Genomic DNA, 25,269 nt, shown 5'->3' on the forward strand with positions numbered 1-25,269 from the left:
CCAGCCATCTCCTTTTTTGCCGTCCCCTTCTTCTTTTGCCCTCTGTCTTTCCCAGCATCAGGGTCTTCTCCAGGGAGTGCTCCCTTCTCATTGGGTGGCCAAAGGATTTGAGCTTCAGCATCTGACCTTCCAATATACCCTATTTTAAACCCAGTTAGTGTGTTTATTTCCTATTATCCTATTTATTTCTTTTCAGTAATCAAAGTTAAATCCCAATGCAAAAATAATCAGAAATTCCATTTACGATACAATCATCAGTTAGGTTTACAGGTACGGTATTCAAATCAGTCAGTCCTAAGGGGAATCAACCCAGACTGTTCCCTGGAAGGTCAGATGCTGAAGCTGAAGCTTAAATCCTTTGACCACCCAATGAGAAGGGAGCACTTCCTGGAGAAGACTCTGATGCTGGGAAAGACAGAAGGCCAAAGAAGAAGGGGACGGCAAAAGAGGAGATGGCTGGACAGCATTACTGATGTGACTAACACGAATTTGAGCAGACTTCGGAGGATGGTGGAAAACAGGAGGGCCTGGCGTGACTTGATCCATGGGGTCGCTAAGAGTCGGACTCGCGTGTGCGACTGAACAACAACATTCAATATTTGTTTACAAAGTTCCAGTAACCGTTTGTTCCAAAAACATAAGTCCAGCCAGAAAATAAATTTGAAACCCAATGGTTCAAAGTTAGGATTCGCACATTGGGAGCTTGGCGGTTGTTTTTTTTTTTAAGCTGAGCAGAGCATCCTCTGAAATGTATAGAATTGCCTGTTCAGTCTCCCAGGCGCCGGGAGAGGTCAGGCTGGCTTTGGGAAGGAAGATCAGTGCCCATATTTTGTAGCCGTGTGCGAGGTTTTCTGTGCGTGAGTGTCTGACTGGAGCCTCCTAGAGATGTGCAGAAGAGGCGTGGAATTGTTTGGGATTTGTTTGCGTGCCTGCCTAGAACTTATGAACGTGGCTTGCTGTCTTTGAGCATGGGGATTTACAGGGGAGAGGGTTTGGGAAGTTTAGACTAAAGGCATGAATGGGTACAAACTGGTGTATGCGGAATATTGACTTGTGAGTGTAGGGAGCGCATGCACATTATCGGGTCGTTTTGTAGAAAAATAGGTGGCGGAGCTCAGTAGCATAACTCATTAGCACATGCCGCCCCCCCCCCAGCAGCCAAAAAACAACCCAACGCAAAGGAGAGCCCTGGGCAAGCGAGGCCTGCTTGGGCTGGCTAGAGATCCACCCAGCCCTAGCAGGCCTCGCTCATCTGGGGCTCTGCTTGGCCCCACAGTCAAAAGGCCAGCAAGCCACCCACTGCCCAAAATCACATAAGAAGCAGAGAAAGGGCGGTGCGGGCTTCTCCAGGGGTTAATGCGGGATGCTGGGGGCATGGGAAAACTCCTGGTGGCGGGCTGGCTGACCGCTCTCCTAATCCAGGGGTTGTTATGCAGCTGCACCTACTATTCAATGGACAAGGTAGGTAGGTGAAGAGGAGGGGGGATGTCGGAAAGGTTCAGGCGCTGTGCTCTTGTGAGCTACTACTGAATTTTAAGATGGGTCTGTGAATAGGGTGGGGGGAATGTTTACGTCTTTACCTGTAGCCTTACTATTGTTTGTTTATTTACATGAAACTTTTATCCTGCCCTCCCCGCAAAGGGACTCAGGGCGGCTCGCAACATGAGTTTACACGATTTGAAACAATAAGTCAATAAAATCTATAAAACATGAATACAATTAAAATTTAAAAACTATTTCACGGTGCTGTACCGTTACTATGTTGGCGGTTCTGTTTTTCAGACGGTTGGTCACCGGAAACTCCAGCTGATGTCCGGGGGCAGCTCTTTCTCAGTTTAAGCATCGAAGGCCTGTCGAAACAATTCGATCTTACAGGCCCTGCGGAATGTAGGAAGGTCCCGCAGGGCCCTTATGGCCTCCGGGAGAGCGTTCCATAACTCTGGTGCTGCCACTGAGAAGGCCCTGGCTCGTGTCAAATGCAACCTGGCCTCCTTTGGTTCAGGGGTGGACAGATTTTTTGTCCCTGAACGCAGTGCTCTCTGGGGGATATATGGGGAAAGGCGGTCCCACAGATAAACAGGTCCCTATTGTTTTTGCCCGTACTGAATAACGCACTTCACTTACAAGATAATGCATGGGATGGAGAAAGTAGAGAAGTACTTTTCTCCCTTTCTCACAATACAAGAACTCGTGGGCATTCGGTGAAATTTGCTGAGCAGACAGGTTAAAACAGATAAAAGGAAGTACTTCTTCACCCAAAGGGTGATTAACATGTGGAATTCACTGCCACAGGAGGTGGTGGCGGCCACAAGCATAGCCAGCTTTAAGAGGGGATTGGATAAAAATATGGAGCAGAGGTCCATCAGTGGCTATTAGCCACAAAAAAAATTTGCCACTGTGTGACACAGAGTGTTGGACTGGATGGGCCATTGGCCTGATCTAACATGGCTTCTCTTATGTTCTTAAATTCACTCCAGCAACTGTTTGTGAGTGGATTTTACCCTTTCACGCTGCAAAATTTATCTGCAAAGTGCACTGAAAAGGGATTGAAAGCGCAGTATTCAGTGTGCCTGAGAACACCTTAATTAAAAACTAGGGCTTGGTGTATGAGTATATTGTCCAGATGTTGTTGGCTCGACTGCCTGTTGTTTGACTGTGATATTTCCCTGGAAGTATGGTTGCCAGATGTCCTTTAAGAGGACATGTCCTTTCCTCCCTTTTGATGTATTTTATTGTTTTATTAATGCTATTTCTATCCCGCCCTTCCTGCTGAAGCGAGCTCGGGGCGGGTTAAAACGTAAAACCTTACAATAAAGTACATAATATAATGAATTGTCTCAACCCCCCCCCCCCCACTAAAATACATCAATTTAAAGCAGGGGTGTCAGACATGCAGACTAAGGGCCAAATCAGGCCCCCAGAGGGATCCTATCAGGCCCGCAAGCAACTGCCTGTTTGCTTCCTTCTCCCTCTCTCTTGCTTCCTTCTGCATCACAGGTTGCTTTGCAAGGCTTGCTCAATCGCACAGGAGCTGTGGAGCAAAGCCTCTATTATCTCCATTGGCAGAGGCTCCTCCCTTGGGAAGGAAGGGAGGGGAAGACAGAGCTTGCTCTTCCAGGCTCTCTCAATCGCACAGCAGAGCTACTGAGCCAAGCCTCTCTTCCTTCTATTGGCTGAGGCTCCTCAGAGCAAGAGTTGTCAGTTACCAGAGACTGTGAAATAAACAAAATATTGCAAGAGTGCTAATTTTTTTTTTAAAAAATCTTTGTTTGCTTGTTAAAGTCTGTATCTCCACTACCTGGAATTACATTTTATGACACGCAAGGCCGCAAAGTCCCATTTATGTCAGATCCAGCCCTCGAAACAAATGAGTTTGACACCCCGGATTTAAAGCATGTAGGAAAGGAAAGGTGCCCTGTGCAAGCACCAGTCGTTTCCGACTCTGGGGTGACGTCGCTTTCATAACGTTTTCACAGCAGACTTTTTACACGGGGTGGTTTGCCATTGCCTTCCCCAGTCCTCTACGCTTTCCCCCCAGCAAGCTGGGGACTCATTTCACCGACCTCAGAAGGATGGAAGGCTGAGTCAACCTTGGGCCGGCTACTTGAATCCAGCTTTCGGGTCGTGAGCAGAGATTTCAGACCACAGTACTGCTGCTTTACCACTCTGTGCCATGGGGCTGCTTTAAAGCATGTAAGTTAACATTAAAATGGCAAGCGTTAGTTCCTTGGGTCTGGTCAGAAATTCAATAAGTCTGCTCCATGATGGTTTTAAGCCAGCAATCTAGATAAACAGTTTATGATGGTTTGAGCTGGTTTAAACAAGGAAGGGCTGTTCCTATTGGATATCTGCCTCAACTAAAAGCCAGAAATGGTCGGGACCGCGGAGGTACAGAAACTTAGAAAGAAACACACTCTCTCTGTTTGCAAAATAGTAATAATATGTAATACAAACTGCATTCACCACAACACCTTGAATAAGCAATACACTAATGCAGTCACAAAACTATCCCATGCACAATGTAGCTACTGTCCAGAATGCATGATGATTTATGGTCAATCAATCAATCACATTTTATTTGTATCCCGCCCTCCCCGACTAAGCGGCTCAGGGCGGCGAGTCTGACGAAAAGACAGAACCGGTCCAATTCCGTTTCAGATGTGCTATCCTTCCTCAAGGGACTGTCTTGCCATACGTGTTGGAGCAATGCCAAAATTTCCTGGCTTCCTTAAGTTCTTTTTTAATTTTTATTCATGGAACGCCTCAGCCAATGTGTATCTGTCAGCATTCAGTACGCAACTGAATGCTGATGGATACAAATTGGTAGAGGTTTATGGTGGTTTGAGCAGGTTTAAGCAGGAGGAGCTGGTCCTATTGGAAATCCGCTGCCACAACTGAAAACCTGGCAGAGTAGCTCCGTCTTCCAGGCCGTAGGGAATTGTGACAGATCCTGCAGTGCCCTGCTCTCAAGGGAGAACTCATTCCACCCGGTCGGGGCCAGGGCCAAAAAGGCCCTGACCTTAGTTGAGGTTAGATGGACATTTTTTGGGCTGGAGATTGCCGGTTGATCGCCCGATCTTCGGGCCCTTTGGGGATATATGGGAAGAGGAGGTCCCACAAGTAGGTTGGTCCCTGGGTATTCTTAAAACCCAACCCCTTCAACCAGCTTTGGAACTCTTTTATCGGCAGGCGGTACAGTCTGCGGGGGACTGGCTGAATGCTTGTCTGCAGTGGCATCTCAGACAGCAGATCTGCTCTGCTGCTTTCTGTATTAGCTGTAACTTCCGGAATCAGGCGCAAGGGTATGCCCCACGTAGACGGAGTTACAGTAGTCTAATCTGGAAGTGACCTTTGCAAGGATGGCAGCAGCTGAGTCGCAGGATGAGAGGTAGGGACCTCGCTGCCCAACCTGCCAAAGATGAAAAAAAAATGCTGATTTGGTGGCCAATGTGACCTGGGCCTCGATCGTGCGTGTTCTCTTTTGTGTCTCATTTGTGTCTGTCCTCTTTTGAGCTCTTTTAACGGATACAAAGGTTAGGAATGTTCCTAGCTGGTAACAACTATCACAGCTTAAATAGTAGGGGTATTTGAAAAGAGGTGCGTTATAGCGATCGCTTGTTTGAGGCAGACGATCCTCTTTTTTGCTTTTCAAAAGATGATAGCCCTACTGGAAGGTCCTGTTGGAAGAATTGTCGGGCTTTTGTGACCTGTCAAAACCGGAGGCTTCTTCAAACGCAAAGTATTAGGCTCCCTGTAAATTTCGATCAACTGACATTGGAAAACAGTTCCTTTCTATTTTTGCTTTGCTTTTTGTTTTTGTTACTAGGTTGTTCTAGATTAAAAGCCGTGGTTTTGCGAATGCCTTCTGTTTATAGAAAACTCCCCTAACCAATACTTCCTCTAAGATTATGCATGGGATGGAGAGGATAGAGAGAGAAGTCCTTTTCTCCCTTTCTCACAATACAAGAACTCGTGGACATTCGATGAAATTGCTGCGCAGTCGGGTTAGAACGGATAAAAGGAAGTCCTCCTTCACCCAAAGGGTGATTAACATGTGGAATTCCCTGCCACAGGAGGTGGCCACGGCTACAAGCATAGCCAGCTTCAAGAGGGGATTGGATAAAAATATGGAGCAGAGGTCCATCAGTTGCTATTAGCCACTGTGTGTGTGTGTGTGTGTGTGTGTGTATATTGGCCACTGTGTGACACAGTGTTGGACTGAATGGGCCATTGGCCTGATCCCACATGGCTTCTCTTACGTTCTTATGTTCTTAAGCTGTGGAGTATTGTGAGCAAAAATTCTACTTCACGAGCTACTGGCATTAAAGTTGTGAGCTGCAGCATAAATTAGTTTGCTCTGGGGCCATTTTTCCTGAGCTAAGACAAAGATGTGTGAGCCGGAGACTCACTCAGCTTAAAGGGAACACTACCCAACATATTAAAACAATTGAGTTATATCTGTACCATATGAAGGCATCCTGCTTTTGTAATAAGTTAAGTACTTTAAAAAAAAAAATAATTCTCAAGGTGTGTGATGATTACTGTGTCATTTTCGTTAGCATTCGAATGTTAAAATGATTTGTTCAGTCAACTGTTTCGTGGAAGAGATACGAACAGTATTCGTTTCTCTATACATGAAAGGGGGGGATTCATTGGGAGTCCATTCTCTGATCTCAGACTTTAGATATGACAAATGAAAAATCCCTGGTGTTCAAGACCAAAATGAACTGAGAAATAAAAAGAAAAAAGTAGGGTTTTATTGGGTTTAAAAAAAAAACACCTGTAACTTCAGAGAAAAATGGCAAGATGCAAAATGGACTTCTGGTAATGCTTTTGGGAGTTCCAAATAACCAGCAGCAAAACAAAGGGCCCTTCCCCAAGTTAGCACTTAATAACAACACAACTGTGTGTGTGATTTATCTGTTTCCTGAGCTGCCTTTCCTTTTTTAACCTTTCAGATGCCACAGAACTGTATTTTGTTTTGTGGGGTTTGAGACCTCTTCCAAGAGGGCTCCTCAATTCTGATTCTGTTTATCTTGTTCTGTTGTGGGGGGGAGAAGATATAGGAGATTGTAAGCCGCTCTGAGTCTCTGTCCTTGAAAGGGCAGCTTCTGGGAGAGCTCTCTCAGCCCCACCCACCTCACAGGTTGTCTGTTGTGGGGGAGGAAGGGAAAGGAGATTGTAGGCTGCTCTGGGACTCTGTCCTTGTAAGGGCGGCTTCTGGGTGAGCTCTCTCAGCCCCACTCGCCTCACAGGGTGTCTGTTGTGGGTGGAGAAGATATTGGAGATTGTAAGCTGCTCTAAGTCTCTGTCCTTGAAAGGGCGGCTTCTGGGTGAGCTCTCTCAGCCCCACCAGCCTCACAGGGTGTCTGTTGTGGGGGAGGAAGGGAAAGGAGATTGTAGGCTGCTCTGAGTCTCTGTCCTTGTAAGGGCGGCTTCTGGGTGAGCTCTCTCAGCCCCACTCGCCTCACAGGGTGTCTGTTGTGGGGGGAGAAGATATAGGAGATTGTAGGCCGCTCTAAGTCTCTGTCCTTGAAAGGGCGGCTTCTGGGTGAGCTCTCTCAGCCCCACCAGCCTCACAGGGTGTCTGTTGTGGGGGGGGGGGAGAAGATACAGGAGATTGTAAGCCGCTCTGAGTCTCTGATTCAGAGAGAAGGATGGGGTATAAATCTGCAGTCTTCTTCATCTGATTCTGTCCATCTCGACAAGCAAACTGCAAAGTTGTTCTGCAAAACAAAACGGGAGAAAAGCCAAAGTTCTAGCTCGGCGGCTTCATAAGAAGTCGGTTGACCCTGCAGGGGTGTCCTTTGTTATGAGGGCTGGATCTGACATAAATGAGACCTCGTTGGGTTGGACCATGTTGGCTTGGCTGAGTCATGTCGGGCCGGGCCATCTGTGTACCTATTTAAGATTAGGTAGCAGAGAGATAAATTTTATAAAGAACACAATTAAATATATATTTTCCAAAAAGAAGAAGAATTGCAGATTTATACCCTGTTGCTCTTAAATGTGCTTTCTTTGTATTTCTGCCATGGGATCCAGGGATCTGGGCAAAGGAAACGCCATCGCTTGCCTTCCCCAGGGGACTTAGGGGAGGAGCCTCAGCCAATAGAAGAAAGAGAGGCTTGGCTCTCTGCTGTGTGATTGAGAGAGCCTGGAAAAGCAAGCTCTCCCTCCCCCCCCTTCCTCCCTAAGGTAGGAGCCTCTGCCAATGGAGAAAATAGAGGTTTTGCTCTGTAGCTCTTCTGTGATTGAGCAAGCCCTGGCAGAGGTTGTCCTTGAAAGGGCAGCTGCTGTGAGAGCCCTTTCAGCCCCACCCACCTCACAGGGTGTCTGTTGTGGGGGAGGAAGGTAAAGGAGATTGTGAGCCGCTCTGAGACTCTTTGGAGTGGAGGGCGGGATATAAATCCAATATCATCTTCTTCTTCTTCTTTTCTTCTTTTTCTTTTCTTCTTCTTCTTCTTTTCTTCTTCTTCTTCTTTTCTTCTTCTTCTTCTTTTCTTCTCTTCTTCTTCTTCTTTTCTTCTCTTCTTCTTCTTCTTCTTCTTCTTCTTCGATGCAGAAGGAAGCAAGAGAGAGGGAGAAGGGAGTAGATGACAGCCAGTTGCTCGGGGGCCTGATAAGAGCCCTCTGGGCTCCTGATTCGGCCCCCAGACCACATGTTTGACACCCCTGGTTTAAAAGGTCGGACCCGCTGGACGTTCTGTGACATATCAGGGGTGTGGCCGCCTAAGATCATTTTCTGCTTGCCAGTGGTGACCACGCAAATGCACGAGCAGGAAGGAACACAAGGGGAAGTAGAAGAGAGGATGCATTGATGCCTTAATTTTTTTGGCAGGGTCTCTGCTACAACCGCGGCTGTAAATTGAAGACAGAAAAGCAGCTGCCCCCCCGCCCCCCCCCCCCACGCACACTTGAGGGAAATTTCAAGATGCAGAATCCCATTAGCAGCATGAGGGAGGGGGGAGGGTTTGCGACACTAGAGATGTTCCCTTTTGACTGCTGAGTTGTGAAGTAAGGGGGTGTGTGTGTGTCCCGATAGTAGTGCAAGGATGCAGGAAACGAAGCAACAGTAGGGAGCAAACAGGAAGCGGCCGCAGTCTGCGTGCAGAGACGAAATGTGGCAAAACTTTTGTTCAGTCGCACAATCGAGTCGGGCTCTTTGTGACCCCATGGACAAAGTCCCGCCAGGCCCTCCTGTCTTCCACCATCCTCAAATTCGCGTTAGTCACATCAGTAACGCTGTCCAGCCATCTCCTCTTTTGCCGTCCCCTTCTTTTTTCGCCTTCCGTCTTTCCCAGCGTCAGGATCTTCTCCAGGGAGTGCTCCCTTCTCATTTGAGGGCCAAAGGATTTGGCAGAAACACCCCCTCCTCTCAATGTTAGAAGAAGAAGAAGATATTGGATTTATATCCCGCCCTATACTCCGAAGAGTCTCAGAGCGGCTCACAATCTCCTTTCCCTTCCTCCCCCACAACAGACACCCTGTGAGGTAGATGAAGATATTGGATTTATATCCCGCCCTCCATTCCAAAGAGTCTCAGAGCGGCTCACAATCTCCTTTCCCTTCCTCCCCCACAACAGAACACCCTGTGAGGTAGATGAAGATATTGGATTTATATCCTGCCCTCCACTCCGAAGAGTCTCAGAGCGGCTCACAATCTCCTTTCCCTTCCTCCCCCACAAGAGACACCCTGTGAGGCAGGTGGGGCTGAGAGAGCTCTCCCAGAAGCTGCCCTTTCAAGGACAGAGTCTCAGAGCGGCCTACAATCTCCTTTTCCTTCCTCCCCCACAAGAGACACCCTGTGAGGCGGGTGGGGCTGAGACAGCACTCCCAGAAGCTGCCCTTTCAAGGACGGAGTCTCAGAGCAGCCCACAATCTCCTTTTCCTTCCTCTCCCACAACAGACACCCTGTGAGGTGGGTGGGGCTGAGAGGGCTCTCACAGCAGCTGCCCTTTCAAGGACAACCTCTGCCAGGGCTATGGCTGACCCAAGGGCATTCCAGCAGGTGCAAGCGGAGGAGTGGGGGATCAAACCCGGTTCTCCCAGATAAGAGCCCGCACACTTAACCACGACACCAAACTGATAGGGCTCAAGTAGGGTCTTTTACCCGTTGTAATGGTGAAGGCAGCATCAGTCGTCTTGTGTCTTTCTTGTCTTTCTGGAGAAACGCAAATCGAAGCCTCCTCCCCAGATGAGGATCTGTCGTGGGGGTGGGGGGAGAACAGAGGGATCTCTGTTTCCTTCCAGTGTAGAAAACTGACTTTGGTTGTGTTGGCAGGCACGCTTTGGCTGAGACGTTCTGCACAGAGAGGAGATGCATTGATTCAGACTCCGGCTGTTTACTTCGCACCTGCTTTTGCGCGGCCGTTACGTGCGTGAGTACTTTTACTGTAACGGGAGGAGTGTCCAGATCACGTGATGTGATGGTATCGCTTTACTCTGCTCTGGTAAGACCCTCACCTGGAGTCTTGTCTTAAGTTTTGGGCACCCCATTTTAAGAAGGATAAAGACAAGCTGGAACGGGTCCAGAGGAAGGCGACGAAGCTGGTGAGGGGTTTGGAGACCAAGTCCTAAGAGGAAAGGCTGAAGGAGCTGGGGATATTTAGCCTGGAGAGGAGGCGGCTGAGAGGTGATAGGATCTTCAAGGACTTGAAGGGCTGTCCTATAGAGGATGGCGTGGAATTGTTTTCTGTGGCCCCAGAAGGTAGGACCAGAACCAGTGGGTTGAAATTAAATCAAAAGAGTTTCCGGCTCAACATTAGGAAGAACTTCCTGACCTTTAGAGCGGTTCCTCAGTGGAACAGGCTTCCTCGGGAGGTGGTGGGCTCTCCTTCCTTGGAGGTTTTTCAACAGAGGGTAAATGGCCATCTGACAGCAATGAGGATCCTGTGAATTTAGGGGGAGGTGTTTGTGAGTTTCCTGCATTGTGCAGGGGGTTGGGCTAGATGACCCCAGGGGTACCTTCCAACTCTAGGATTTTACGATTCTCCTTCTTTGGAGGTATTTAAACAGAGGCTAGAGGGCCATCTGACGGCAATGAAGATCCTGTGAATTTAGGGGGAGGTGTTTGTGAGTTTCCTGCACTGTGTAGGGGGTTGGACTACATGAACCTGGAGGTCCCTTCCAACGCTATGATTCTGTGAATGTGTGTCTTTGTTGCTGTTGTCTGGCCTGGATATTCTTATCCCAATGCTTTGCACGAAAGCCCACCAGGTTGTATTGCTGGGTGGGTGGGTGTTTCCCCCCTAGACTTCCTGTCATTTGCTTTTCTAGTTGTGAGCATGTGCTTTTCCTCCTCGACTCTGTGCCTGCGTCCCATCCTGCTAAGTATCCAGTAGAAACCTAAAGCTTCCTCGGTCTTAAATGTGTCTCCTCTTTTGTTCTGGCTGCCCCCTATGTCTGAATGAACACACACTCCTCTCTGTCTTCCTCAGAGCCTGTGTGGTGTAACGGTTAAGAGGGTCACACGCTAATCTGGGAGAGCCAGGTTTGATTCCTCACTCTTCCACATGCAGCCAGCTGGGTGACCTTGGGTCAGTCCTGGTTCTCTCAGAGCAGTTCTCTTAAAAGCAGCTTTCTCAGCCCCACCTGCTTCACAGAGCATCTGTTGTAGGGAAGGAAAGCTGCTTTGATACCGTAAGGTAGAGGGGAGGGAAAGGTAGTCCCCTGTGCAAGCACCAGTCTTTTCTGACTCCGGGGTGACGTTGCATCGTGATGTTTTCATGGCAGACTTTTTTACGGGGTGGTTTGCCATTGCCTGTCTAAGAGCCCAGTGGCACAGAATGGTAAAACTGCAGTACTGCAGTCGAAGTTCTGCTGGGTTCGATCCCAGCGGAAGCTGGGTTCAGGTAGCCGGCTCAAGGTTGACTCAGCCTTCCATCCTTCTGAGGTAGGTAAAAGGAGTCCCCAGCTTGCTGGGGGGAAAGTGTAAAAGACTGCGGAAGGCAATGGCAAACCACCTCGTAAAGTCTGCCATGAAAACGTTGTGAAAGCGACGTCACCCCAGAGTCGGAAACGACTGGTTCTTGCACAGGGGACTACCTTTATCTTTTATTGCGTAGTTCAGGTGTTGTGTTAAATATTATACATTGCCGTTGTTTTGTCAACGTAGAGACCATGTGTGTTTTTTCCAAGCTGCTTTACCTCCGTGGTTCCGTCTGTTCCTGACATCTTCAAGCTAATGGCCTGTCCTGTAACGTCATTGGTCTGTGTGTGTGTTGAGTGTGTGTGTGTGCGGGGGGGTGTTTGACTCAGCCTTCCATCCTTCCGAGTTCCCAACTTGCTGGGGGGAAAGTGTAGAGGACTGGGGAAGGCAGTGGCAAACCACCCCGTAAAAAGTCTGCCGTGAAAATGTCATGATGCAACGTCACTCCAGAGTCGGAAACGACTGGTGCTTGCACAGGGGACTACCTTTACCTTCTGCCGGGATCGAACTCAGGTCATAAGCAGAGAGTTTGGACTGCAGTGCTGCAGCTTTAGTGTGGAGAGCCGGTTTGGTGTAGTGGTTAAGTGTGCGGACTCTTATCTGGGAGAACCGGGTTTGATTCCCCACTCCTCCACTTGCACCTGCTGGAATGGCCTTGGGTCAGCCATAGCTCTGGCAGAGGTTGTGCTTGAAAGGGCAGCTGCTGTGAGAGCCCTCTCCAGCCCCACCCACCTCACAGGGTGACTGTTGTGGGGGAGGAAGGTAAAGGAGATTGTGAGCCGCTCTGAGACTCTTCGGAGTGGAGGGCGGGATATAAATCCAATATCTTCTTCTTCATCTTCATCTTTACCACTCTGCGCCACGGGGCCGCATTTAGGGACCCGGGGCGCAGAGTGGTAAAGCTGCAGTACTACAGTTGAAGCCCTCTGCTCATGACCTGAGTTCGATCCCAGCGGAAGCTGGTTTCAGGTAGCCAGCTCGAGGTTGACTCAGCCTTCCAGCCTTCCGAGGTCTGTCAAATGAGTCCCCAGCTTGCTGGGGGAAAGTGTAGATGACTGGGGAAGGCAATGACAAACCACCCTGTAAGAAGTCTGCCATGAAAACGATGTGAAAGCAACATCACCCCAGAGTCGGAAACGAGTGGTGCTCTCACAGGGAACTACCTTTACCTTTTTACCATTAGCCTCCTTTCTTAGTAAAATCATAAAACAGTGGCAAACCACTTAAATGGTCCTCTTCAGAGGTCAAAGAAATCTATACACATGCAAGCTCATATTACAAAATACAATAAATCAATAAAAGCAATCAATCAATAAATCTGTGTCCAGTCTGGGCTGGAAACTTGTCAGATTGGGGGTTAAAACACGTACGTAGTTGAATTCTGTGCTCTTGAAAACCAGCACAGAAATTCTTTCTGTAATACATGTGTTTTTGGTTATGATTTTATTTTAAATTCTGCTTTTAATTTTTGGCCCTTACTGTATATTAACCTTTTGAATCTGTGTCTAGTCTGGGCTGGAAACTTGTTGGGTTGGGGGTTAAACACGTACGTAGTTGAATTCTGCGCTCTTGAAAACCAGCATAGAAAACGCTCGCTGTTTTGTCCGTGCCTGGTTTTTATCTCACAGAATTACATTGCCCATCCCTGCTCTATTGATCTCTGGCCGACATTTCTTCGCCAACTGGGCTGGTGTTGAGAATGGACACTTGTCTCTTTGTCTCCTCCTGCATTTGGGCGGGGGGAGGGAGAGAGATCTCCTTGAATTGGCACAAGAAGACTCTTGTCCGTTTGCTGGAGTGGAAAACTACGGCAGCTATTGCCGGGACAGATTGTGTGGGTTGCGTGAGCTGCTGCAGAAATCTACGGGTGGGGGTTTCGTGCTCGATGGAGCCCCCGAAAGGAAGGATCTGTGCTTCTGCATCAGCGTAGTAGTGTCTGGTATCCTCAATCTATACGGGATTTTTCCCCGCAGACGGAAAGGATCCACTCTCAATCAATTAAAGCAGGGATGTCAGACGTGCGGTTCTACCAGGCCTGTAAGCAAAGCAAAAGTAGGTTTGCAACTTAAAGATAGAAGACTGAAGATTTATACCCCACCCTTCTCTCTGAATCAGAGACTCAGAGCAGCTTACATTCTCCTATATCGGGTGGCCAACGGTAGCTCTCCAGATGTTTTGTGCCTACAACTCCCATCAGCCCCAGCCATTGGCCATGCTGGCTGGGTCTGGTGGGAGTTGTAGGCAAAAAGCATCTGGAGAGCTACTGTTGGCCACCCCTGTCCTATATCTTCTCCCCCCGCAACAGACACCCTGTGAGGTGGTTGGGGCTGAGGGGGTTCTCCCAGAAGCTGCCCTTTCAAGGACAACTGTTGCGAGAGCTATGGCTAACCCAAGGCCATTCCAGCAGCTGTAAGTGGAGGAGTGGGGAATCAAACCCGGTTCTCCCAGATAAGAGTCCGCGCACTTAACCACTACACCAAACTGGCTCTCCAGATACACACCTGAACAACGCCTGGACAGCATACTCAAGATTGCTATGTTACAGACACTGTCTCCAGTTTTTGATGCAATAATTCAGAACAAGAGGTGCCAGTTATCAGACACTGTTAAATAAACAGAACGTTGCTAGAGTCCTGATGTTTTAAGCACGTTTTATTTTAGGTTTTTTTTAAAAAAATCTTTTAATTGTGTTTATCTGCGTTCTTTATAAAGTTTATCTCTGCTACCTGGCATTAAAGTTCATGACACACATGGCCCGGCCCGACAAGGTCCCATTTATGTCAGATCTGGCCCTCGTAACGAATGGGTTTGACATCCCTGAATTAAAGGGTCAGTCTCTTATGATTTGACAAAGGGGGAGAGAAATGAAGGACTACTTGTCATTCTTTAGGCTTCATTTAGGGCTGGTTATTGAAGAATTGACACAGAGGGCTGGGGCTTTAAGGGAGAAGGAGGAGAGCTCTTTTGAACCACTGAACAATATGAAATGTGGAGTCTTGGTTAAGAGGGTCAAACTAGTGTCTGGAAGACCCAGGTTCGAATCCCTCCTCCCCCGCCATGGAAGCTTGTTGGGTGACTTTGGGGCAGTCATGGGCCGATAGCTGTTTTAATCTGTAGAACGTGGCGTTGGCCTCCTATGATGTGTACTCTGTTTTATTGTTTCTCGGTTTACTGGTTTTATTGTATTGTTAATCTGTAGGTTTTTAGTTGTTTTAATTTATGTTGTGATCTGCCCTGAGCCCGTTTACGGGAAAGGGCAGAATTAGAAGCCTGCAGAAATAAATAAATAAGTCACTCTCTCTCAGCCAAACCTTCCTCACACGGTTGTTGTGAGAATAAAATGGAGGTGAGTGTAATGCCAACTTCTTTGGGTCTCCATTGGAGAGAAAGGCATGATAGAAATGAATTAAATAAATCTTTAAAGGCTGCCAGTTTCCTGAGAGCCAGTTTGGTGTAGTGGTTAAGTGTGCAGATTCTTACGAGGGAAAACTGGGTTTGATTCCCCACTCCTCCGCTTGCAGCTGCTGGCATGGCCTTGGGTCAGCCAGAGCTCTGGCAGAGGTTGTCTTTGAAAGGGCAGCTTCTGGGAGAGCCCTCTCAGTCCCACCCACTTCACAGGGTGTCGGTTGTGGAGGAGGAAGGGAAAGGAAATTGTAGGCCGCTCTGAGACTCTGTCCTTGAAAGGGCAGCTTCTGGGAGAGCTCTCTCATCCCCTCTTGACTCACAGGGTGCCTGTTGTGGGAGGAAGGGAAAGAGAGGCAGGCCGCTCTGAGCCTCTGTCCTTGAAAGGGCAGCTTCTGGGAGAGCTCTCTCAGCCCCACCCACCTCACAGGGTGTCTGTTGTGGGGGAGGAAGGGAAAGGAGATTGTGAGCCACTTTGAGATTCGGAGTGGAGGGCGGAATATAAATCCAATATCTTTGTCTTCTTCTTTCCACTCTTAAAAGATTTTTTCTTCTAGGGGCTGGATTTGGTCCAAGGGATGCCAACTGCCAGTTGTTAAGAGAGAGCCCCCCCCCTTTGTACCCAGGAGGTGGTGACGGGTGCCAACAAGGCCAGTTTCAAGAGGGGATTGCATCAACATCTGCAGCAGAGGTCCTTCAGTGGCTCTTAGCCACAGCTTTTTGCTGGAACTCTTTGTCTGGGGGCAGTGATGCTCTGGATTCTTGGAGCTTGGGGCGGGGGGCGTCCAGTGTCCTGGCCCCACTGATGGACCTCCTGATGGCACCTGGGTTTTTGGCCACTGTGTGATGCAGAGTGTTGGAGTGGAGGGGCCATTGGTCTGCTCCAACAGGGCTTCTCTTCTGTTCTTATGTGACACAGAGTGTTGGACTGGGTGGGCCACTGGCCTGATCCAACAGGGCTTCTCTTATGTTCTTATGGGACACAGAGTGTTGGACTGGATGGACCACTGGCCTGATCCAGCATGGCTTCTCTTATGTTCTTATGGGACACAGAGTGTTGGACTGGATGGGCCACTGGCCTGATCCAGCATGGCTTCTCTTATGTTCTTATGGGACACAGAGTGTTGGACTGGATGGGCCACTGGCCTGATCCAGCATGGCTTCTCTTATGTTTTTATGGGACACAGAGTGTTGGACTGGGTGGGCCACTGGCCTGATCCAACATGGCTTCTCTTATGTTCTTATGGGACACAGAGTGTTGGACTGGATGGGCCACTGGCCTGATCCAACATTGCTCCTCTTATGTTCTTACGTGACACAGAGTGTTGGACTGGATGGGCCATTGGCCTGATCCAGCATGGCTTCTCTTATGTTCTTACGTGACACAGAGTGTTGGACTGGATGGGCCATTGGTCTGATCCAACAGGGCTTCTCTTATGTTCTTATGTGACAGAGTGTTGGACTGGATGGGCCATTGGCCTGATCCAACAGGGCTTCTCTTATGTTCTTATATGACACAGAGTGTTGGACTGGATGGGCCATTGGTCTGATCCAACAGGGCTTCTCTTCTGTTCTTATGTGACACAGAGTGTTGGACTAGATGGGCCATTGGTCTGATCCAACAGGGCTTCTCTTATGTTCTTATGTGACACAGAGTGTTGGACTGGATGAGCCATTGGTCTGATCCAACAGGGCTTCTCTTCTGTTCTTATGTGACTCAGAGTGTTGGACTGGATGGGCCACTGGCCTGATCCAACATGGCTTCTCTTCTGTTCTCATGTTCTTAAGCTTGTCAGTCTGCCCTCTTAAGATGGCAACTTGCCCCACCTTTGCAATTTTTTCTTTCTTCCCTTCCTAGGTCCTCCTCAAGGGAAAACCCCAGCCTGTGAGTGGCCCCTACGGAAGAAATGGCAGGTAATGAAGCCAAAGCAGCCTCACATGGAAGGCAGCCCTGCTGGTTTGGAGAGAAATCCCCCCCAGGGCTTTTTTTGAGCAGGAATGCGGTTCTGGCTGGCTTGGTGTCAGGGGGTGTGGCCTATTATGCAAAAGTGTTCCTACTGGACTTTCTCCAAAAAAGCCCTGTGTGAAACAATGGTGGTGTCAGGGGGTGTGACCTAATATGCAAATCTGTCCTCCTGTGCCTTTTCTACCAAAAAGCCCAGTGTGAAACAATGGTGGTGTCAGGGGGTGTGGCCTGTTATGCAAATATGTTCCTACTGGACTTTCTCCAAAAAAGCCCTGTATGAAACAATGGTGGTGTCAAGGGGTGTGGCCTGTTATGCAAATATGTTCCTACTGGACTTTCTCCAAAAAAGCCCTGTGTGAAACAATGGTGATGTCAGGGGCGTGGCCTGTTATGCAAATGAGTTCCTGCTGGGCTTCCCCCCCCCCCAGGGCCGTAGCCAGGGTTTCACAAGTCAGGGGGCACACTTTCTCATTCTCTAAAGGGCTTGCCACTTCTCAGAAACTTTGTAGGGTAGGGGCAAAAGCCAGAGGCTCTGAATGTGGCCAGATTGAGACAGCCAACCCTAAAACTTCGGAGTGAAGAAGAGACTGCGCCTTGCGTGCTAGCTGGGGCGGGGGGGGGCGGTTCCCTTCCCCTCCCTCTCTCCCACCCTGGCACTTTGCAGCCAGCGGCTCTATCCATCCTCCCTTCCCCAGCCCATTCCTCCGCCTTCCTCCTCTCCACCTCTTGCTTCTGCTGCCTTGCTCAGCGTCCCTGGCTCTGGCTGCCGCTGATAACGCTTTGCCGGCTCAGCCATGGCAAAAAGAAAATGAAAAAAGCCGACTGCACGCTGGAGGTCACCTGGAAGTCGGGGGGGGGGGGCGCTGCCTGGATGTCAGAGGGCAGTGCCCCCAGAGGCCCACTCCTGTGACTACAGGCCTGGCTTTTTGCTGTAAAAACCCTGCCCCCCCCCAAATCTCTAACTTCTTTAGATGGACCGGATGTTGCACACCTGTGAGTAACAGCAAAACCAACATGTACTGTGGGTGACAGAGGAGAGCAGGGCTCCCTGACACAATGCTCGTGGGCACAATAGTGCCCATGGGCACCTTTTCTGGGGCTCACACCATGTGCTTTCAGGCAGTGGGCGGGGCCAGGAAGGACTTTTGCCCAGCATAGCTTCTGATTGGCTTTTGGAGATCGGCTTGGTTGTGCAGGTTTCGTCAAACATTGCTTTGGCAACGTCTGTCGCCCCGGCACCAGGATCTGCATCGTGTGACTGGAGTGAGGCTGTGTCAATCACGTTGCGGCTTGCTCCGCCTCCTGCAGCAGCCGTTTTGTTGCTGTGTCCGGTACATCATGTCGGAATTCCAAATCTGTTTGCAGGCTCAAAAGGGTTGGGGACCTCTGGAGTTGATTGTCTGGTGATGGGGGTGTCTGTTGTGGGGGAGGAAGGGAAAGGAGATGGTAGGCCGCTCTGAGACTCTGTCCTGGAAAGGGCAGCTTCTGGGAGAGCTCTCTCAGCCCCACCTACTCCACAGGGTGTCTGTTGTGGGGGAGGAAGGGAAAGGAGATGGTAGGCCGCTCTGAGACTCTGTCCTGGAAAGGGCAGCTTCTGGGAGAGCTCTCTCAGCGCCACCTACTCCACAGGGTGTCTGTTGTGGGGGAGGAAGGGAAAGGAGATGGTAGGCCGCTCTGAGACTCTGTCCTGGAAAGGGCAGCTTCTGGGAGAGCTCTCTCAGCCCCATGCACCTCACAGGGTGTTTGTTGTGGCGGAGGAAGGGAAAGGAGATTGTAGGCCGCTCTGAGACTCTGTCCTTGAAAGGGCAGCTTCAAGGACAGATCTTTCAGCCCCACCCACCTCACAGGGTGTCTGTTGTGGGGGAGGAAGGGAAAGGAGATTTTAGGCCGCTCTGAGACTCTGTCCTTGAAAGGGCGACTTCTGGGAGAGCTCTCTCAGCCCCACACACCTCATAGGGTGTCTGTTGTGGGGGAAGAAGGGAAAGGAGATTGTAGGCTGCTCTGAGACTCTGTCCTTGAAAGGGCGACTTCTGGGAGAGCTCTCTCAACCCCACCCACCTCACAGGGTGTCTGTTGTGGGGGAGGAAGGGAAAGGAGATTGTAGGCTGCTCTGAGACTCTGTCCTTGAAAGGGCAACTTCTGGGAGAGCTCTCTCAGCCCCACACATCTCATAGGGTGTCTGTTGTGGGGGAAGAAGGGAAAGGAGATTGTAGGCCACTCTGTGACTCTGTCCTTGAAAGGGCAGTTTCTGGGAGAGCTCTCAGCCCCAACTGCCTCACAGGATGTCTGTTGTGGGGGAAGAAGAGAAAGAAGATTGTTGGCTGCTCTTAAACTCTGTCCTTGAAAGGGCAGCTTCTGGGAGAGCTCTCTCAGCCCCATGCACCTCACAGGGTGTTTGTTGTGGCGGAGGAAGGGAAAGGAGATTGTAGGCCGCTCTGAGACTCTGTCCTTGAAAGGGCAGCTTCAAGGACAGATCTTTCAGCCCCACCCACCTCACAGGGTGTCTGTTGTGGGGGAGGAAGGAAAAGGAGATTTTAGGCAGCTCTGAGACTCTGTCCTTGAAAGGGCGACTTCTGGGAGAGCTCTCTCAGCCCCACCCACCTCACAGGGTGTCTGTTGTGGGGGAGGAAGGGAGAGGAAGTTGTAGGCCGCTCTGAGCGTCTGTCCTTGAAAGTGCAGCTTCTGGGAGAGCTCTCTGAGCCCCAGCCACCTCACAGGGTGTCTGTTGTGGGGGATGGAGGAAGAGGACATTTTGACCGCTCTGAGATTCAGAGTATAGGGTGCGATATAGATCCAATATCATCATCTTCTTCTCCCACCTTGTTGAGTTCTGTCAGCCGACGGTCCTTTCACCCATGCTGTTTTCTGACTCTGCTTCTTTTCCTTTGCAGAAAAAGTAAACAACTTCCCCCCGCTCCCTAAATTTATCCCCCTGAAGCCGTGCTTCTACCAGAACTTTGCTGATGAAATTCCAATTGATCACCAGACACTGGTGAGGAGGATCTATCATTTGTGGATCTGTAAGTTAAACGTACAGCTGCTTCGGCGGGCGGGGGGGGGGGGGAGTGATATGGGTGGGTGGCACCTGGGCGCAGAATACAGTGCCTTTGGTATTCAGATAGGACTGTGTGTGTGTACACAATGGGGAGTAGACACCAACTCTGTTTAAGAATATCAGAAGAGCCTTGCTGGATCAAACCAGTGATGGTCCATCTAGTCCAGCCTCCTGTCTCACACAGTGGCCAACCGCTTCCTCTGGAGGGCCATCAGCAGGGCAGAGTGGCCGAGGCCTTCATAAGAACATCAGAAGAGCCCTGCTGGATCAGACCAGTGATGGTCCACCTAGTCCAGCCTCCTGTCTCACACAGTGGCCAACCGCTTCCTCTGGAGGGCCATCAGCAGGGCAGAGTGGCCGAGGCCTTCATAAGAACATCAGAAGAGCCCTGCTGGATCAGACCAGTGATGGTCCACCTAGTCCGGCCTCCTGTCTCACACAGTGCCCAACCGCTTCCTCTGGAGGGCCATCAGCAGGGCAGAGTGGCCGAGGCCTTCATAAGAACATCAGAAGAGCCCTGCTGGATCAGACCAGTGATGGTCCATCTAGTCCAGCCTCCTGTCTCACACAGTGGCCAACCGCTTCCTCTGGAGGGCCATCAGCAGGGCAGAGTGGCCGAGGCCTTCATAAGAACATCAGAAGAGCCCTGCTGGATCAAACCAGTGATGGTCCATCTAGTCCAGCCTCCTGTCTCACACAGTGGCCAACCGCTTCCTCTGGAGAGCCATCAGCAGGGCAGAGTGGCCGAGGCCTTCATAAGAACATCAGAAGAGCCCTGCTGGATCAGACCAGTGATGGTCCACCTAGTCCAGCCTCCTGTCTCACACAGTGGCCAACCGCTTCCTCTGGAGGGCCATCAGCAGGGCAGAGTGGCCGAGGCCTTCATAAGAACATCAGAAGAGCCCTGCTGGATCAGACCAGTGATGGTCCACCTAGTCCAGCCTCCTGTCTCACACAGTGCCCAACCGCTTCCTCTGGAGGGCCATCAGCAGGGCAGAGTGGCCGAGGCCTTCATAAGAACATCAGAAGAGCCCTGCTGGATCAGACCAGTGATGGTCCATCTAGTCCAGCCTCCTGTCTCACACAGTGGCCAACCGCTTCCTCTGGAGGGCCATCAGCAGGGCAGAGTGGCCGAGGCCTTCATAAGAACATCAGAAGAGCCCTGCTGGATCAAACCAGTGATGGTCCATCTAGTCCAGCCTCCTGTCTCACACAGTGGCCAACCGCTTCCTCTGGAGGGCCATCAGCAGGGCAGAGTGGCCGAGGCCTTCATAAGAACATCAGAAGAGCCCTGCTGGATCAGACCAGTGATGGTCCACCTAGTCCAGCCTCCTGTCTCACACAGTGGCCAACCGCTTCCTCTGGAGGGCCATCAGCAGGGCAGAGTGGCCGAGGCCTTCATAAGAACATCAGAAGAGCCCTGCTGGATCAAACCAGTGATGGTCCATCTAGTCCAGCCTCCTGTCTCACACAGTGGCCAACCGCTTCCTCTGGAGGGCCATCAGCAGGGCAGAGTGGCCGAGGCCTTCATAAGAACATCAGAAGAGCCCTGCTGGATCAGACCAGTGATGGTCCACCTAGTCCAGCCTCCTGTCTCACACAGTGGCCAACCGCTTCCTCTGGAGGGCCATCAGCAGGGCAGAGTGGCCGAGGCCTTCATAAGAACATCAGAAGAGCCCTGCTGGATCAGACCAGTGATGGTCCATCTAGTCCAGCCTCCTGTCTCACACAGTGGCCAACCGCTTCCTCTGGAGGGCCATCAGCAGGGCAGAGTGGCTGAGGCCTTCATAAGAACGTCAGAAGAGCCCTGCTGGATCAGACCAGTGATGGTCCATCTAGTCCAGCCTCCTGTCTCACACAGTGGCCAACCGCTTCCTCTGGAGGGCCATCAGCAGGGCAGAGTGGCCGAGGCCTTCATAAGAACATCAGAAGAGCCCTGCTGGATCAGACCAGTGATGGTCCACCTAGTCCAGCCTCCTGTCTCACACAGTGGCCAACCGCTTCCTCTGGAGGGCCATCAGCAGGGCAGAGTGGCCGAGGCCTTCATAAGAACATCAGAAGAGCCCTGCTGGATCAGACCAGTGATGGTCCACCTAGTCCAGCCTCCTGTCTCACACAGTGGCCAACCGCTTCCTCTGGAGGGCCATCAGCAGGGTATAGAGGCCGAGGCCTTCATAAGAACATCAGAAAAGCACTGTTAGATCAGGCCAGTGGTCCATCTAGTCCAGCCTCCTGTCTCACACAGTGGCCAACCAGTTCCTCTGAAGGGCCATCAGCAGGGCAGAGTGGCCGAGGCCTTCATAAGAACATCAGAAGAGCCCTGCTGGATCAGACCAGTGATGGTCCACCTAGTCCAGCCTCCTGTCTCACACAGTGGCCAACCGCTTCCTCTGGAGGGCCATCAGCAGGGCAGAGTGGCCGAGGCCTTCATAAGAACATCAGAAGAGCCCTGCTGGATCAGACCAGTGATGGTCCACCTAGTCCAGCCTCCTGTCTCACACAGTGCCCAACCGCTTCCTCTGGAGGGCCATCAGCAGGGCAGAGTGGCCGAGGCCTTCATAAGAACATCAGAAGAGCCCTGCTGGATCAGACCAGTGATGGTCCATCTAGTCCAGCCTCCTGTCTCACACAGTGGCCAACCGCTTCCTCTGGAGGGCCATCAGCAGGGCAGAGTGGCCGAGGCCTTCATAAGAACATCAGAAGAGCCCTGCTGGATCAGACCAGTGATGGTCCACCTAGTCCGGCCTCCTGTCTCACACAGTGGCCAACCGCTTCCTCTGGAGGGCCATCAGCAGGGCAGAGTGGCCGAGGCCTTCATAAGAACATCAGAAGAGCCCTGCTGGATCAGACCAGTGATGGTCCACCTAGTCCAGCCTCCTGTCTCACACAGTGGCCAACCGCTTCCTCTGGAGGGCCATCAGCAGGGCAGAGTGGCTGAGGCCTTCATAAGAACGTCAGAAGAGCCCTGCTGGATCAGACCAGTGATGGTCCATCTAGTCCAGCCTCCTGTCTCACACAGTGGCCAACCGCTTCCTCTGGAGGGCCATCAGCAGGGCAGAGTGGCCGAGTCCTTCATAAGAACATCAGAAGAGCCCTGCTGGATCAGACCAGTGATGGTCCACCTAGTCCAGCCTCCTGTCTCACACAGTGGCCAACCGCTTCCTCTGGAGGGCCATCAGCAGGGCAGAGTGGCCGAGGCCTTCATAAGAACATCAGAAGAGCCCTGCTGGATCAGACCAGTGATGGTCCACCTAGTCCAGCCTCCTGTCTCACACAGTGGCCAACCGCTTCCTCTGGAGGGCCATCAGCAGGGTATAGAGGCCGAGGCCTTCATAAGAACATCAGAAAAGCACTGTTAGATCAGGCCAGTGGTCCATCTAGTCCAGCCTCCTGTCTCACACAGTGGCCAACCAGTTCCTCTGAAGGGCCAACAGCAGGGCAGAGAGGCCGAGGCCTTCATAAGAACATCAGAAGAGCCCTGCTGGCTCTGGGATTCAGAGGATTAGTGCCTCTGAATGTGGAGGTTCTTCTCAGTCACCATGGTTAGTATCAGTGTTCCCTCTAAGCTGAGTTAGCGTGAGCTAGCTCACAGATTTTTGTCTTAGCTCAGGAAGGAGGACCCCGGAGCACACTAATTCATGCAGCAGCTCACAGCTTTAATGTCAGGAGCTCACAAAGTAGAATTTTTGCTCACAAGGCTCTGCAGTTTATAGGGAACATTGGTTAGTAGCCATTGACTTCTCCTCCATGAACCTATGTAATCCTCTTTTTAAACTGTTTCGTCCATCCTCTGGCAGCAAGTTTCTAGTCCTTATGACGGCGGAAAGATGCCTGGAATTGTAGGAAGCGATTCCTACCAGAATTTCAGTTGCCCCTTCCGGGTTGTTGAATAACCTTTCAGTGCTTCATTTACTCACCCCTTGCAGAACCGGTATAATTCATTCGAAGCAGCAATAGTTCAATATTGTGAGGGGGATCCTATCCCAGGGGTGTAAAGATGCAGGCCCGTGATGCATTTGCAGTGTGTTTTGCGGGTAAACATTATTATTATTAGTTTATTTCTATTCTGCCCCTTCCCCCTTTCGGGGGGCTCAGAGGGGAGCACAACAATTTAAATTAAAATCACAATAAGATCATAATAAGGAAACAAATTCGACGTTCAATAAGTGCGGCAAGTCAGTTCAGCAAGGTGGTATGAAGCAAGACGGCATAGCTCCACAATACAGTGACGCAGCGGGCCATAAGAGCGTAGGGGGAGGCCAACCGATCGAATAGAAGGATGCCCGCTGCCTCATTCAAAGACGTGGCAGAGCAGCTCCATTTTACAGGCCCAACGGAAGGCTAATAAGCCAGGTAGGGCCCGGATCTCCATTGGGAGCTGATTTTACCAGGCCGGCCCCTGGTAGAAAAAGTCCCGGCCCTGGTAGAAATCGCTGGCATCCTCACGAATGATTTAATTTATTTGTTTCGAACTTCTGTTAGCGGCCTTTCTTCCCCGTGGGGCTCGAGGCAGCTCGTAAACGTAGATGAAGCGTAGAATAGAATATTGATTTATGTATTTTATTCAGTTTATAGCCCGCCCTTCCCGTAGAACAGGCCGGGGGTCGGGTTACCTCATAGAAAGAGACAGTCAACAGTTAAAACCAAATTAAAATTAGACAAAATCTAAAATTACAGAATTAAACATTGGAAGTTAAAAATGACAAATTCTGCCTCGCGGGTGCGCCCAGCCGGTCCTGCAGTCCCGAGAGGGAATAGAAGGGAGGAAGCCAATAGCAAGTGACATCCATTGACTTAGCTGAAAGGAGAGCTCATTTCACCCGGCTGGGGCCAGGGCCTTCCTCCCTCACAATAAGAGAACTCGTGGGCATTCAATGAAATTGCTGAGCAGTCGGGTTAGAACTGATAAAAGGAAGTCCTTCTTCACCCAAAGGCCGATTAACACGTGGAATTCACTGCCACAGGAGGTGGCGGCGGCTACAAGCACAGCCAGCTTCAACAGGGGAATGGATAAACATCTGGAGCAGAGGTCCATCAGTGGCTATTAGCAACAGCTTATTATTGGAGCTCTGTCTGGGGCAGTGATGCTCTGTCTTCTTGGTGCTTGGGAGGGGCAACGGTGGGAGGGCTTCTAGTGTCCTGGTCCCTTCTAGTGTCCAATGATGGACCTCCTGATGGCACCTGGTTTTGGGGCCGGTGTGTGACACAGAGTGTTGGACTGGATGGGCCATTGACCTGATCCAGCATGGCTTCTCTTACGTCTGAGGAATGATGCTCTGTATTCTTGGTGCTTGCGGGGGGGACACTGGAAGGGCTTCTAGTGTCCTGGTCCCACTGATGGACCTCCTGATGGCACTTGGGTTTTTCTGCCACTGTGTGACACAGAGTGTTGGACTGGATGGGCCACTGGCCTGATCC

General features: G+C 50.6%; 1 protein-coding gene across 1 annotated transcript in view; it reads left to right on the forward strand.

The window, feature by feature from the left end:
* The window catches only part of SCAMP4 (secretory carrier membrane protein 4), a 45,860-nt gene that overhangs the window by 2,706 nt on the left and 17,885 nt on the right, over positions 1-25,269 (forward strand). The window contains exons 2-4 of the mRNA XM_060232769.1: positions 9,782-9,878; positions 16,689-16,744; positions 19,688-19,816. Of these exons, the coding sequence (XP_060088752.1) occupies positions 16,738-16,744; positions 19,688-19,816 (136 nt within the window). The 5' untranslated portion in view covers positions 9,782-9,878; positions 16,689-16,737. The remainder of the gene's footprint in view (positions 1-9,781; positions 9,879-16,688; positions 16,745-19,687; positions 19,817-25,269) is intronic.

This window comes from Heteronotia binoei, chromosome 2, assembly GCF_032191835.1.
Source record: "Heteronotia binoei isolate CCM8104 ecotype False Entrance Well chromosome 2, APGP_CSIRO_Hbin_v1, whole genome shotgun sequence".
Classification (NCBI taxonomy): domain Eukaryota; kingdom Metazoa; phylum Chordata; class Lepidosauria; order Squamata; family Gekkonidae; genus Heteronotia; species Heteronotia binoei.